Here is a 16,802-nt window from a genome sequence, read left to right as displayed (position 1 = left end):
CATGCACAAGCTTCTGCCTTAGTGTCAAAACAATGGCAATTACAAGTTCAATTTTAATATATATGCAAAGTTGTTTCCACTTTATTTAATTACCTAACATGTAGTGTTGGTTTGGTTTGTAAACGTCTCCCTTTATAAATCAAGTTACAGGAACTGTTCATATTATCCCCTACCACAAAAATGGCTGGTCCCTCTCATCTAAACTCTCCCCACTCCCTGCATGTTTTCTGTGTCAAATCTCCATCTTCTTCTTCCCCTACGGCCTTAAGCACCATGAAACTCAAAAGTATTGTTCACACATACATTTTGTCACATTTGTGTCGCATCGCTCGTGCTCTCACCAAGGCCAAATCCATCCTCATTGATCTTATTAAGGAAATCCAGCTCCTAAACTTTATACAACCTACTAGGAGGCAAAAAAACAAAAACAAACTTTTTTTTGGTTCCTTTAGACTACACTACAATTGGTGTTCCTCTCACGTGTTACCGGTGCCCTCACCTATTAGTCATATTTATCATGATAACACATGGAATTCTATTATATCGCCCGGATGCAGCGACATTGAGGAATCACAGCTTTCCGGGTACCTCCATTGGCTTGAACGAAAGGTTCAGGAGGAGTCTAAAACTGAAGATATGAATGAGATTGACAAGCTTGCTGATATGTTCATTGCTAACTGCCACGAGAAGTTTTTGTTGGAGAAACAAGAATCATACAGGATGTTTCAAGAGATGATGGCTAGAAGTGTGTGAGGTTCTTGATGTTTAGTAGTACTATTGGCCTGTAATGTTAATTGGAGTTGATTTGTCTTGTGCATGTTGAGAGGTGCTATTTGTGTAAGCTTACATTTAATAGAATTGTGGACTTCATGCTTTTAGAAATCTCTCTACTTACCCTCTGTAGTTTAGACATGAATTTATACTTAAATATTCCTTTTTTTTTTCTTCAGTTGCTATTGAGATTGCTGTGTTTTATGGCATTAAGTTTTTTGCGAGCCCTCATGCCTCAGGTTATAATAACTTAAAACATTAATTGCCGGAGCTCTGTAATCTGAGATAAAGTTCTGGACCGGACACAAATTCGTAATCTGCAAACTTTAATAAGTTGTTTTGATTGATCAAAATTCAGTAATCTAGGTCCATTCAACTTAATTTTACTAGTTCTGACCAAAAACTTGGTTTCACTAGTTAGAAAGAAGTTGAGAATTGTTTTAAAGAACTCAACTAGACAAGAACTATTAAGAACTATTAGACATATTGGACACATTACTTAATATATTTTGTATATGTAACTTATTCAAGAAGAGTAGTCAACTTAGCTAGAAGTCAACGATCAGTTATAACAAACTTTTCACTAACTGTCAATTAGAGTAGAAATGTATATAAGCATAGTTCTTTTTCATTTTTGAGTAACAACTTGTAATCTGTAAAACACAATCAATACACTCTAACGCTTTTCTCTTTCTCTCTAGATCTAGACCTGTTTTACATTTCATCTCTCTAGTTTTATACTAGTCTTACATGGTATCAGAGCAGATCTTCAATTGCAACGATGAAGTTTCCGGTGAATTACATCTTTTCGATGACTCCGACGATGAGTTCTCCGGCAATTTCTGATCGATCGTCATTCATAAACTAGGTGCGATCGTTCTTTTACAAATCTCCTTCGTTGAATATATCTCAATCTCTTTTATTCATTTACAATATCTCTTTCGTTTATTTGTAAATCTCGATCTAGTTCTCGATTTGCCTTGATTCTTGCTTCTTAATTCAGTTTCGATACAATCACTGCTTCCGCATCGTTAATCCTTGACATATGAAATATAGATACACAAATACTTACAGTGTTCATACTTGTTATGTTTGATTCATCTTCTTCATAAATATAATCACAATCTTGTAACATCGATTAGCTTGTTTTCATCGATTGATTTTTTGTTTCGATCATCGATCTGTCATGGCTGAATCTTCTAATACCAGTAGTGCTGGAAATGATAATACAAATCCATAATTTAACCAGGACAATCCGTTACATCTTCAATCTTCTGACAATCCTGGCATGAAACTCGTTAGTGATCAATTTGACGGGACTGGATTTAGTAGTTGGAAACGTTCTATGACCATTGCACTTTCTGCCAGAAACAAAATCGGTTTCATTCATGGTTCTATTCCTAAACCTAATTCTGAGTCTCCTATGTTTAAAAGCTGGTCTCGTTGTAACGATATGGTCATCAGCTGGATCCTTGGATCCTTGTCCAAGTCTATTGGACGAAGTGTCATTTATTCAAGTTCTGCTCGTGAAATCTGGATGGAATTGGAAGAGAGATATGGTGTGTCTAATGGAGCACAATTGTTTGGATTGCACAAGGAATTAACAGATATTTCTCAAGGCAATTCCAGTGTGGCTGATTACTTTACCAAGCTCAAAGTACTGTGGGATGACATAGACTCTTTGTGTTTAATACCAGTTTGCCAATGTGGATGTACATGTGGTGCTTCACAGAAAATCTCTAAGTTTCAACAAGATCAGAGAGTTATTCAGTTCTTAATGGGTTTAAATGATTCTTTCAATGTTATGAGAGGTTCCATCCTTATGAAATCCCCTCTTCCTTCTGTTGGACAGGTTTACAGTCTGTTATTACAGGAAGAAACTCAAAGGGAAATTCATTCTACCAGTCACTTTATGACAGACTTTGCATCTCTGAATATTAACTCTTCAAGATCCTATCCTTCTGGTCAGTTTGGAAATACTGCTCCTTATAATAGTTTCTCTAAGAAACCTGGAAATGATACAAGAAAACTTCACTGCAACTACTGCAAGAAACCAGGACATCTAATTGAAAAGTGCTACAAACTACATGGTTTTCCAGCTGATTTTAAATTCAACAAACCAAAGAAAATTGTTGCTCAAGCTGAATTGTCTGATCAAATAGAAAATACTGCTATAAACTCCAACAATGGAACACAGGCTGCTTCATCATCTCAGATCAACCGTTCATCTAAAGGTCTTACTCCTGAAATCTATTCTCAACTTGTGAACTTACTAAAATCTGCTCAGAGTCAAGCTTCAGATACAATTCACTCTTCTGCACACTTTGCTGGTAATATGTCTATCCTTCCTTCATTTGCATGCTTTACTGATTCTCATCATGCCAGTTGGATTTTAGACAGTGGTGCAAGTGACCACATGTGCTATATTAAATCATTGTTCTCTTCATTGAAACTTTTACCACAACCGTTACAAATTTCTTTACCAAATGATCAGCTAATTAGCATTTCTCATAGTGGTACTGTTTTCCTCAACAATGACATCACTTTGACTAATGTGTTATATGTTCCGCATTTCAAATATAATTTGCTTTCCATAAGCAAATTAACACAACAGCTTAATTGTAATGCTCACTTTACTCCCACTACTTGCTATCTGCAGGGCCATTCTCTGAAGAAGCCACTGGCCCTTGGTGATTCTCAGAGGGGCCTCTATATCTTCTCCTATCCATTTTCACCATCACAAGCTTCTACGGTTTCTTTGAATTCTATTTCTTCTTTCAGTTGTAATAAAAATACTTCTGCTGTAATTTGGCATGCCAGGCTGGGGCATTTACCTATGTCTAAACTCAAATCAATATGTAATATTGATGCCACCAGTTTTAAACAGTTGTCTTGCTGTGAAATTTGTGCTAAAGCCAGACAACACAGACTCCCTTTTCCACATAGTCAAATTCAAACTACTAGTAAATTTCAGCTTCTTCGTGTGGATCTTTGGGGTCCTTATTCTGTTCACACTTATAACAAATGCAGATATTTTATTACAATTGTTGATGATTTCACTAGATCAACCTGGACCCACTTGTTAAGTTGTAAAAGCACTGCTTTTACTTACCTTACACAGTTCATTGCTTTTGTTGAGACTCAATTCCACAGCACTGTTCAAATTGTGAGAACAGACAATGCTTTGGAATTAGGATCTAGTACTAATGCCACAAACTATTTCCTGACCAAGGGTATCATTCATCAAACTTCTTGTCCACATACACCACCACAAAATGGTGTAGTGGAACGAAAACACAAACACCTTCTTGAAACCTCCAGAGCCTTACTCTTCCACTCTAATTTGCCACATAAATTTTGGGAGGATTGTGTACTTACCTCTACATACTTAATAAACAGATTTCCCTCAAAATTACTCAATGGAGTTTCTCCTTATGATCTGTTATTTGGATCTGCACCTTCTTATGACCATCTTAAGCCTTTTGGATGTTTAGCCTATGTTTCCACCACTAAACCAAACAGAGATAAATTCTCTCCTAGAGCTATTCCTTGCATTTTTTTGGGTTACCCTTTTGGAAAGAAAGCCTATAAGTTTCTAAATCTAACAAACCATTCAATTTGCATATCTAGAGATGCTGTTTTTCATGAGGATGTGTTTCCTTATATTAAATCCACTGATTCACATTTCTGTCCTTTACCAGTAGAGGATATAGATTCACCAGCTTCTTCACAATTACATGACATTGCCATTTCTTCAGGTTCTCAAACTCCTCACTCTCATACAAATCCACCAGACAATACTTCTGACAATTCAATTACTTCTGATTCCACTTCGCGTCATTCTGATCCTATACTTAGAAAATCTACCAGAACCCAAAAACTCCCGCCTTATCTACATGACTACGTGCATCCATATTCTTCTGTACATTGTATTTCTTCTTCTTATTTCTGCACACTAGTTTTTGAATGCACCGTTCATCCTGCACCAATTCATTCACAATCTTTTTGTCATTCTGTGGTTCCAATTCCTCCTGAGCTCCCTCTTGCTGAACCAGCCTCATATGCTATTGCTATTCAATATCCTGAGTGGCAAAAGGCCATCGCAGCTGAATTCTCAGCTTTAGAATCAAATAACACCTGGGAACTTGTTTCATTACCTCCAGGAAAGAAACCCATCTCCTGTAAATGGGTATTCAAGGTCAAACAACTTTCAGATGATAGTATAGAACGATATAAAGCCAGATTGGTAGTGAAAGGATTCACACAGAGAGAGGGTATTGACTACAAAGAAACTTTTTCCCCTGTGGTCAAGATGACTACTATTCGAAGTTTAGTTGCTACTGCTGTAAAAAAGGGTTGGTCTATGACTCATCTTGACGTAAATAACGCATTTTTACATGGTGAATTACATGAAGAAATTTACATGAAACCTCCTCTTGGCTTACATCTTTCTGATCCCAATCTAGTATGTAAACTGATAAAATCCCTTTATGGCCTCAAATAGGCCTCTAGGGAATGGCATACTAAACTCTGTACTACTCTACTTTCCAGAGGCTACACTTCTTCTCAAAATGATAGTTCTCTATTTTATAAGAAAAATGGCTCTATGGTTGTCTATCTTGCTGTGTATGTAGACGATATTTTGGTGGTTGGTAATGATTCTTCTGAGATCTCGGACATTAAAGCTTATTTGGACTCTGTGTTCAAAATCAAAGATTTAGGCAAACTACACTATTTTCTGGGTTTAGAATTTACTGAAATTCCTGATGGGATGGTGGTTTCTCAGAAGAAATACACTATAGACTTGCTTGCTGAATTTCATTGTTCTACAACATTTCCTGTGGTCACTCCCTTGGATCTTAATATCAAACTTCAACCTGATCAAGGGGATGCCTTTGATGATCCCTCACTATACAGGCAACTTGTAGGTAAATTAAATTTTCTCACTAATACAAGACCTGATCTTTCCTTTTGTGTCCAGCACTTGAGTCAATTTATGTCAGCCCCTAAACAACCTCACTGGGATGCGGTTCTTCACGTTCTGCGATATATCAGTGCTAATCCTACTCAAGGATTGTTTTTTAACAAGACCTCTTCCTTTACTCTCGAGGCTTACTGTGATGCAGATTGGGCTTCATGTCCAAATACTAGAAAATCTGTTAGAGGCTATGTCATTCTGCTTGGTGGTAATCTGATCTCCTGGAAATCAAAGAAACAACATACTGTTTCTTTATCCTCTGCTGAGGCTGAATATCGTTCCTTAAGACGACTTACTGCGGAACTTTCTTGGTTAACTCGTCTCTTACACGAACTTGAAGTTCCTGATGTCAGACCTGTTCCAGTTAAATCTGATAGTCAAGCAGCCATTTACATCGCCAAGAACCCTGTTTATCATGAGCGTACTAAGCACAATGACTTAGACTGTCACTTTGTTCGGGAAAAGCTTCTTTCTGGACTCATTTCTCTATCTTACGTCCCTACAAAGTTTCAATTGGCAGATGTGTTAACTAAACCTTTAACTGGCATACAGCATCGTACTCTTCTTGGCAAGTTGGGTTTGTCTTCTCCAACCTCCAACTTGAGGGGGGTGTTAGACATATTGGACACATTACTTGATATATTCTGTATATGTAACTTATTCAAGATGAGTAGTCAACTTAGCTAGAAGTCAACGATTAGTTATAACAAACTTTTCACTAACTGTCAATTAGAGTAGAAATGTATATAAGCATAGTTCTTTTTCATTTTTGAGTAACAACTTGTAATCTGTAAAACACAATCAATACACTCTAATGCTTTTCTCTTTCTCTCTAGATTTAGACCTGTTTTACATTTCATCTCTCTAGTTTTATACTAGTCTTACAAGAACTGGATTGTAATTATTCGTTATATCTCAGATAAATATTCAATGCAGCTCTTGCTTTCTTGTTTTGCTTTAATCCATGTCTGCCCGACTGCCCCCTCCCTCTCCTTGACAATGTAAAGAAAAGAGGAAACTTGCTACTACTGCCACTATACAACTGAGTTTGACAAAGAAAAGGGGCGCTGAAAGAGCCGGGATTAAAATAAATCGATGGTAAATTTTGGATGTCAACAAGAAATTAATATTCTAACTGGGATGAACTAAATTAATCCCCTTTTCCGACTACACTTTGGTCTTCACAGTGCAAGTTCTAAGATTCTTGAGACTTGGTTAACTATCTTGATTCCTCCTCTGGCCCCAACTGCATATAAAAATGTTCCCGTTAACTTCTACCTGAAGAGTATATGATAAATATTTAATTTGTGTTTAAAATTCTTATCGGTAAATTGACTTGTGCAATAATGTAACGTTCCAACTTCGGTAATTCCGTGTGACATGTTGAAAACTAATATTGGATGCTGAGTTAAGGCTCGATAAAACTAAACATGTTGTCACTGTACTGATGATTTTAAAATTGAGATTGTCAATGATTTTGGTCTGCGCACATGTACTCTGGTTAGTTTCGGTGAATACTGAATTAGCTCCCTCTTATTTTGGAGTATTCTCTCCGTGTCCCCATGTATTATCGAAAATGGTTTATAAGTTATCTAACTTCCAATTAAAATATTACTACAATTCTACATCTTACAAACAAATTTTGTAACTCATAATTTTGAACAACTCCAACACCCTCTTTATAAACTATCTTTAATCATATTTTGAAAAATTCAAAACTAAAATAGTCTCTAAAAACTTAATATCTTCAAATCTTTCCTCAAACATGAGAAGTATATTTTCTCTCCTCTTTTTATTTAATAATATAAAAAATGGTTCTCATATGCGTGATCCAGTTCTCCTTTTCTTTATAAGTACCTAATAAATATCTACTATTATAATAATTATAAAGTTGATGAATCAAGAACAGCTCACCGGAGTCCCTGGTGAATGATATGCCCTATTTCGACTTCCCCGTCATCTTGGGCTCTGCAACTCCTGGCGTCTCAACGGACTATCTACCGTTCCTTGTTTCTTCATCTTTATAATTATTATAATAGTTGATGTTTATTAGGTACTTGATCTATATGAATTTCAGCTTAAATATATATATATAAACTGTATGTTATCTTGTTATATATTGCAGAGGTAAGGTTTTTAACTTGCCATTAATGTATATAGAAAAGAATTTTGTATATGAAAACTCAGAGAGAAAACAACTTAAGCAAGTGATGGATTTTTTAAACTCATAAAAATACTGATGATTCTTTTGTTACAATTCTCCTCTTTTATAGAAGGAGAGATTTCTATTAAATGATATACTTTTCCGACATAATATTCTTTTTCTTTCAACTTTTGCAAGTTTTTCTTCCGTCTTTTGTCTTCTTTTGCAATCTTTTCTTCCGTCTTCTTTTTCTTCTGTCTTCTTTTTTCTTTATGTCTTCTTTTTCAACTTTTTCTTCTGTCTTCTTTTGCAATTTTTCTTCCGTCTTCTTTTTCTTCTGTCTTCTTTTTTCTTTATGTCTTCTTTTTCAACTTTTTCAACTTTTTCTTCTGTCTTCTTTTGCAATTTTTCTTCCGTCTTCTTTTTCTTCTGTCTTCTTTTGCAAGTTTTTCTTCCGTCGACTTTATTTCTTCCACTCTTTTTGACACCTTATGTCTTTTTTCTTTTATCTAGGATTCCATAATTTTGTCTGTTTCTATTTGCTAATATATTACAATCACCAATTTTTATTGGGTCGTAGAAACATATATTACAGTCACCAATTTTCATTTTATTGGGTCGTAGAAACATATATTACAGTCACCAATTTTCATTGGGCCATAAAAATATATATTACAGTCACCAATTTTCATTGGGCCGTAGAATCATTTTCTAATATGTTATGGTCACCAAACTTTGTTTGGGCCATAAAATTACTTTAGTATTACATTTTGAAATAACAGGAATTATTACAATCTTACTCGAAAGGATTAGAACATGATTCTTCCTTTACTAAGGGTTTTAAAACTACTACAGACTTCTTTCTTTGTCCTGTAATAATTGCCTTGAAAAACTCCTTGGTTTGCGGGGCATGATTGTAATTTCCACCAGTTATCCTATTATGCATACTTGCTAAGTCACTTGTATCTGTTTTCAACACATCATTATTATAATATAATGTTAGTATTTCTTCTACATTTCCCTTCATACTTGTTCCTAATACACATGCCTTCTTTCCTTTTATAAGATCTTCAAGTTTGGATTTTAGAACTGATAATCCAATTGCTCTTTTATTTGACATCCATTCTTGAAATCCTTCTATTGTGCATGGCATAGGAGACTTGAGACTAGTATTATCGCCTTCTATAGTAGTATTTCTACCATACTTGAATATCTGGCATATTATTATTGGTTTTCCTACAAAGTCGGTACAAGCATCAAATACCTGTACTCCATATATTTTTCCTGGTCCATATGATGCATCATTGCACTAACGCTTTCAACTATTAGTGGTGGAAGTTTTGATATGCTTCTTAATGTTTCATCAACCATGATTTTATCAATAAATCCCAACATTAATAAGCTTTCTACCACTTTAGGATCAGAGTCTTCTTTGCAGATATACCTTGGATATTTACTAAACTTTCCAGTTCTGAGGATGGTATTATTGGACTTGTAGTCGTAAAATTTTGTTATATTTTCAAAGGCTTCTATATATTCTTTTGGATATTTAATTATGTCTGATATAGAAACTTGAAGTTTTGGTTGTTCTGGTTTGGATATTTCTGTTTGGGTAAGGGTTGATATTGTAGGAGTTGTAGCTAGTCTTGATACAAAAGTTTGGGGTGTAATATTTTTGATAAGTTTTATAGCTCCTTCAAGATTTTTTATGAGGTTATTAACTTCTTGGGTCAAGATTGCAATTTGTTCATTCTTCCTCTTGATTTCTTCTAGTATCATTTCTATCGGTTGAATATTCTTGTTATCCCTGTCCATGTTCTCTACTAAGAAAATCTACAAGAATATTTTTAGTACCTGATATATTTTTAATAATAAAATCATAACAACTAAAAAATGCTTGCCAATTTCTTCTTTTATTTAATTCTGGTAAAGGGTCAATTTTATTGAATATAAATGATCTTACTTGACTAGTATCTGTTCTTACAACAAATTTTACAGGTAGTAAATCATAATGAAATCTTTTAATTCCTAATTTTACCGCTAATAATTCCTTTTCATTAATATGATAATTCTTTTCATTGGGTTTCCAAGTTCCAGCTGCATATCCACATATTAAAGGGTTTTCTTTATCAATATCATCTTTTTCAAAAGCTACTAATACTGCTCCCCATCCTATATCACTAGCATCTGTAAATAATTCTAATTGATCACTATCTTTGGGTAATAGTAGTTTAGGTAAATTTTCTACCTTTGTTTTTAGTATTCTTATTGCATTTGTATGATCTTCTTTCCATTCAAAAGTTTTATTTTTCTTTATTAAGTCTTGTAGTGGTTTCCTTAATTTTGGTAAGTCTTTTATATAATCTGAAGCGTAATTTACTATTCCTAAGAATTGTTGTACTTCTTTTTTATTTTCTAAAGTTTCTTTAAAATTCCTTATTTTTGTTGAAATATGTTCTTGTAGTTGAATTCCTTCAGAATCTATAATATATCCTAAATACTTTATTTTATGTTTAAATATTTCTGATTTCTTTTCCGATAATAGTATTCCATGTTTTCTAATAGTCTGAATAAATATATCTAGATGTTTCGAATGATCTGTTAATTATCACTAAATATTAATATATCATCAATATATACTAGAATAAAATCATTCATTTCTCTAAATATGTTATCCATTCTTCTTTGGAATATTTGTGGGGCTGTTCTTAATCCAAATGGTAGTACTATCCATTCATAATGTTCTTATGGTACACAAAATGCTGTTAAACATCTAGATTCTTTAGTTAATTTTATTTGCCAATATCCGCTTTTACAATCAAATTTACTAAACCATTTTTTATTACTTGTTTGGTTTATTAAATTTCTTTTATATGGTAGGAAATATCCATCAAATATAGTCTTTTTATTTAGTTCTCGATAATCTATTACCATTCTAGCTTTTCCTCTTTTTACTTCATTATGATTTCTTACTAAAAATGCTGGGCTACTATTCGGACTTTTACTTTCTTTTATTAGTCCTAAGTTTAATAATTCTTTTATTTGAACTCCTAACTCCTTTTGATCTGTTGGACTATATCTTATCGGTCTATTTCTAATTATATCATTAGAATTTATTAGTTTTATTTCAGCGTATATTTTTTCTTTTTCCCATAACTTCATTGGATGTTCTCCAAAATTTATTTCTAAGGCTTTTAAATATTTCTGTTTTAATAGTTCTAAATTAGTTTTTCTTTCTGCTTTAATATTACTTATTTCTATTGACTTTACAGGTACTATTCTTTTTAATACTATCCATTTTTCGCAAGGTGTTAACAAACTTAGCATGTCTTGTTTTATTATTTGAGTTTTAAAAGAATTTAAAAAGTTATTTCCTAGTAACATCTGTTGTTTCATATTATTTTCCTGGTATATTATAGGTAACCTAAACCTTGTTTTTCCTAATATAAATCTTACAATTTCTGCAATTATATCTATTTCTTTTTTATGGTTATTGAATCTTGTTACAATTATTCTATTTTTAGTACGTTTCCATTTGTGTTGAGTAAATACTTCTTCTTTAGTTAAACAGATATCTGCTCCACTATCTATAAATATCTTTTATTTTATATATTTAGTAGGTTTATATTCTACCTGTGCTTCAATATATATTGCTACCATTCTATTTTATTCAGTAATTAAACTTTCATCATCACTATCATTTTCATTTATATAATTTATTTCCTCTGGTTCTGTCTCACTTATATAAAATACTTCTTCATCATACCAGTTATTATTATCTTCTCTTATATATTCTAATTTCATTATTAATTTGGTAGTATCTATGTATTTTACTCCTTTTTGTTGTAATTTAGGACACTTATTTGCATAATGTCCTTTTTCATTACAGTTCCAACATTTACAATCTGCTATTTTTGTTTTATTTCTTTTTCTAAACTTTCTCTTATATCTAAATCTCTTTCTATTTTCAGGAGTATTTCTATATTTTTTAAATTTTCTTCTTTTAAATCTTCGATTAAATGGTTTATAAGGTCTATAGGTTTTATTTTGTTTTTTATAATATTCATTATAATCTGTTTTTCTATATTTCCTATATTTCTTTCTAGTTTTATAATTTTGATTATCACATCCAAATATTAATTTTTTCTCTGTGAAATTACAGATTTCTCTTAATCCTTGTTTTTTATCCTTTTTAATTCTCTGTTGAATTATATATTCCTCACATTTTCGAGTTAAATATGCTCTTAATAATCTAATTCTTTCTCCTAATGTATTTTTCTTAGGTTCTAGATTATTATATTCTTTAGTTATTTCGGTATTATAAGGTGAAGGTAAATGATCATAATACAGTTGTTGATATACTAAGCTTTCATTAGGTAAAAACTTAGCTTCATAAAAGAATTTAGTAAAACTTATAGTATATTCTGGTAATTTACTAATCCTACAGCATTTCATATTATTTAGATACATTGTTATCTCTAATTTTCTTTCTACTGTTATATTTTCTTGAGCTACAAACCATCTTTCTCCTAGAAATTCTCTTTTTAATAATATATCAAATGCGTTTAACGTATCTTTCCAGCTTCTAGCATACGTTCTTACTTGTCCTTTTAATTCATAAATAATATTTTCTAACCAAAATGTTGTTTTTCCTACAATTGTTTTTGATATTAGTTCAAAAACATAATCCAGATCTTCTATATTTTTTGAATTCATTAAAGCTATATACATCCCTAAATTTCAATCTTTTATTTTTCTACTTATTTCTTGATCGTCGTAGACATTATCTAAATCTAGAAAATATCCATTTATATTTATTCTTTGGTTTATTGATCCTATGAAATCTTGTACTTCATTTTGTTGTCCTATAGGTATATTTCCTGGCATTTTAATATTATTTATTATATGATCTTCTATTTGTTCTTCTGGGTATGCTTCTTCATCCATTATATTATCTGATTCGGTTTCATAATTTGTTTGTTTATGCGAAGTTTCTCTTTCTTCTACATCACTTTCATCGCTTTTTTCTTCATTTGTTATGATTGCATTTACGGTTTTTCCAAGGGCTTCTAATATTTCTTTATTTTCTTTTATTATCATTTCCTTTTCCTCATTATCTGATTCCTCTAAGTAATTTAATCATTCTTCTCCTAGATTACTATCTGATTCACTTGTATTACTGCTCTCATCTTGTTCTTTGTTCGTTTCTGGATTACTATCGTCAGACTTAATAATTTCCTTTCCTTTTAATTCTATTTTTAATTGATTAATCTCATTTTTTAAATTATCTATTTCTTTTAATACATTTATTACTTTTAACTTTGTTTCTTTTAATTCTTTCTTTTGGGTTTATATTTTTTTTTATAAAATTTATATTTATTTAACCATTCTATATTGGATTTAGTTTTTAATTTAGCATTTTCTTTTCTTAATTCTTCTAATTCATGTTTTCTTATTTCTTGTTTTATAGGTTGATATTTTTGTCTTTCTTTTTCCATTAACTCTTTTCCATGTTTTTTAAGAAATGTTATAGCACTATGTTCTGTTATAGACATTTTTCTAGAATTTTCCTGATTTATGAAGTTCTGCTAAACCATTTATTGCTCTTTTAACCCCTATAGTCATTTTCGGTTTCGATTTGCTTATATCCATTAATATAGGTTCTTTAGTTCTTCCTATTACTGTTATAGGTACTATTTCTGGTTCTTCTGTTTCGTCTTTAATTATTTTCTTTTCTTTATTTTGTTCTAAACTATTTTGTATAATGGTTAACTTATCTAATATTTGTTTAAAGATTGGGATTTCTGACATATTCCATAACGCTGTTATTTCTTCCTTAATTATTTTTCTATTGATTTCTTGATTTTCTTCCATCTTTTTTAATATAGCGTTTAAACTTTCTTTTATAAATATTTCGTTCCAAATATCTTTTATTTGGTTTTCAGTACTATTCATATTTATAAACTCGTTTTCTCCATTCTCCTTCAACTATCCATGTTTTTCTTTTCTTACCTTTTATTTTCTCTAATTCTTTTAATTATTCCTCTAGTTTTTCTTTTTCTATTAAGTATTGTAGTTCCTTTTCTTGAGACATAATTAATGTTTCTTTTATTATCTTATTAATAGTTTCTATTTCATCTTTCTTCTCGTTTACCTCCTTTTCAGGGTTCATATTCTGTCTATAAATCTTAATTTATTCTGATCATTTATTTCTATTCCTTCATTCGTTATATTATATTTTATTTCATTTAAGAAATCCATTCCTAATAATAGTTGATAACTAACGTCATTTTTTATCACTCCTAGACTTATATTATATTCTAAGTCTAAAATTTTTAATCTTAATTTTATACCTTTTGTTATTATTGTTTCTCTCGAACTATTTGGTTCAGTTATTATTTGAGGTTCTATTTCCTCACATTTGTTTGAGTCAACTTCAGTTATATGTATTTGACTTTTTGTTGCTCCAGTATTTATTTCTGTTATGACTTCTTTGGCAAATATTCCATTAAATATTATTGTTTTTATTCTTAATTTATCTGATTCATAACACGGTAATTTTATTAAATTTAATTTTCTACTGGTCATACTCATTGATCTAACTAATTTTATAGGGTTTTGTTCTCTTCTAAAACTTAATCTAGATCCTTCCAATATTGGTTTAATTCTTTGTGTTGGAATTATTTGTCTATTGCTAAAGTCTATTGTAAATTCTTCTGGAATTGTTATTTGAGATTCTTCTTTATGTTCAATTTTTTCTAATATATCATTATATAATTTTGGTACTATTATTCCTAATTCCGTTTGTTTCTTTACATGATGGTTTCCAGTCATAGCATATACTATTTTAGTTTCTATACTAATTACTTTACTTCCCTTATGTATTTTTATTCTATCTAATTTATAATATAATGTTAAAGATCTTTCTTTATTTTCATCTCTTAATGATATGCTAAAATCAGGTTGTATTATAAATTTTAATGTCTGATATATTAAGTTTCTTTTTACTACTGCTATTAATGAATCATGTATATTTCCTATTATTCTATCGTCTAGTACATATCTGTATAGGAGTATCAATATTTTTATGAAAATATGCTTTTATTGTAAATTCTATTGCTCCAAAATAAATATTTTTTAGTTTATTTGCTTATTTTTGTTTTAATTTAGATAGTTCTCTTTTTATCAAACCATCTGTTATTAAATTTATTTTTGCTTTTCCATTTATGGTATCTATGTCTATTACATTTTCATATTTTTGAGCTATATATCTAATTTCTTTATTTCTTTCAAAATATGATATTTTGAATATCTTTTTTATTGTTAGTTCTTCTGTTTCACTTTGGATTTGATTATATATATCCGGTTTAAAACTTAGAGTTTGTGATGTTCTTTCTTCGTATTCATCCATTTGATAATATACATCTTGTTTTTCACTTGATTTTTTCAAACTGTATTATTATCCAGTTATATTACTTGATAAAATTATTCTTTTAAGTCCTTATATTTTTAGTTTATTATTTCTAAATGTTATTATCATATTTCCAAGTTGTTGATAACATCTTATTATTTCATCCCTATTTTCTCTTGTCCATTTAATTTCATTTTTTCTTTCTTGCAATTTATCTAATGCTATTTCTAGTTTTTCTTGATTTTTTATTAATTCTTTAATTTTTTATTATTTCTAGTTATTGCATTTGGATCTATCCAATTCATTTTTTAATTTTTTGCCTTAAATCATTTATTAATTTATATTGTTCAGCTAATACTTCTTTTAAGTCTTTTATTTGAATTTCTAAATTTATTTCTTTAATAAATTTTTCTCGTTTTATTAAAAGATTTTCTTCTTCCAGTCTTCTAATTTTTTCGTCTCTCTCTTTCAACATTGTTCTTAACCTAGCTATAATATCTAATTTTTCATTTATTATTTGCATACTTATTTTACAACTTTCAATATGTTGATTTATATCTTTATTGAAAGTAAAGTTTTTATCTGCTATCATTTTAATATTTTCTAACTTATAATCTTCCATAAATCGAATATTTATTTATTTTAGTTATATAAATATATTAACTGTCTATATAGATTTTTCTTACACATTTGTTTTGTTTCTTTATTTTCTACTATAAAATAAATTAATAGATTTGCTATTATTTTAGACTCATAACATTTATTATTATCTCTTAGTCTTTTTGCTGGAGGCCTCATTTAATTTTTAATATTGATATTTCGTTTTTTACTATTCATATTACTATTTAATTTTCACTATTCATCGGTTACTATTTATTGATTACTATTCATTCCGAAATTTTGAACTTTTCTACTATTTGCTACAGTGATTTACTGTTCATCGTCTCGGCCTATTTTCTAGCTCTGATACCAAATTGATTAGGGATCGTTTTTCTATATCTGATAACCCTAAAGAGGGAAGGCACACAGATATATAAATCATAAAACATGATTTTATAATTTCTCTACAATCCATAACAATTTACACATAACAGTTTTTATTTATTTATATTATTTTTGAAGAAAAAATTAGATTCTTGTTGAAATTACTCTTAGCAATTATTATATACGTTTTAACTCACTCGACCAAACTCTACCAAAATTGAAGTTATAGGAAGTTCCTCCCTGAAATAATTGTTGTAATATGGACATTTTAACTCACTCTAAACTCAATTGGTAACAGCTTGTAATCACCGGATGTTATTGTGTAGTTTAAAATTAAAAACGCTCGACTGTCAATCCAATAGTAGAACGCGAAATAATTATGATGAGGAGTATATATATTTTTCTCATGTTATAGTTTTACTGAAAGGGATATTCCCCTTTCATTGCTTCTATCGTATGGGAGGAACATAATGAAAAAGTTGATTTAATTTAAAAAAAAAAAGAGACAACATTCC

At 30.5% G+C, this 16,802-nt stretch overlaps 1 protein-coding gene across 1 annotated transcript; it reads left to right on the top strand.

The window, feature by feature from the left end:
* Window positions 1-46: 46 nt before the first annotated feature.
* LOC141710816 (uncharacterized) lies at window positions 47-909 on the top strand. The gene has a single exon (XM_074513341.1). The coding sequence runs from the start codon at window positions 181-183 to the stop codon at window positions 751-753; it is 573 nt and encodes a 190-aa protein (XP_074369442.1). The 5' UTR covers window positions 47-180; the 3' UTR covers window positions 754-909.
* Window positions 910-16,802: the final 15,893 nt, after the last annotated feature.

The sequence above is a fragment of the Apium graveolens genome, chromosome 3 (genome assembly GCF_009905375.1).
Source record: "Apium graveolens cultivar Ventura chromosome 3, ASM990537v1, whole genome shotgun sequence".
In the NCBI taxonomy this organism is placed as follows: domain Eukaryota; kingdom Viridiplantae; phylum Streptophyta; class Magnoliopsida; order Apiales; family Apiaceae; genus Apium; species Apium graveolens.
The sequence above is the reverse complement of the archived record's forward strand: the minus strand, read 5'-3'. Positions and strand labels throughout refer to the sequence as shown.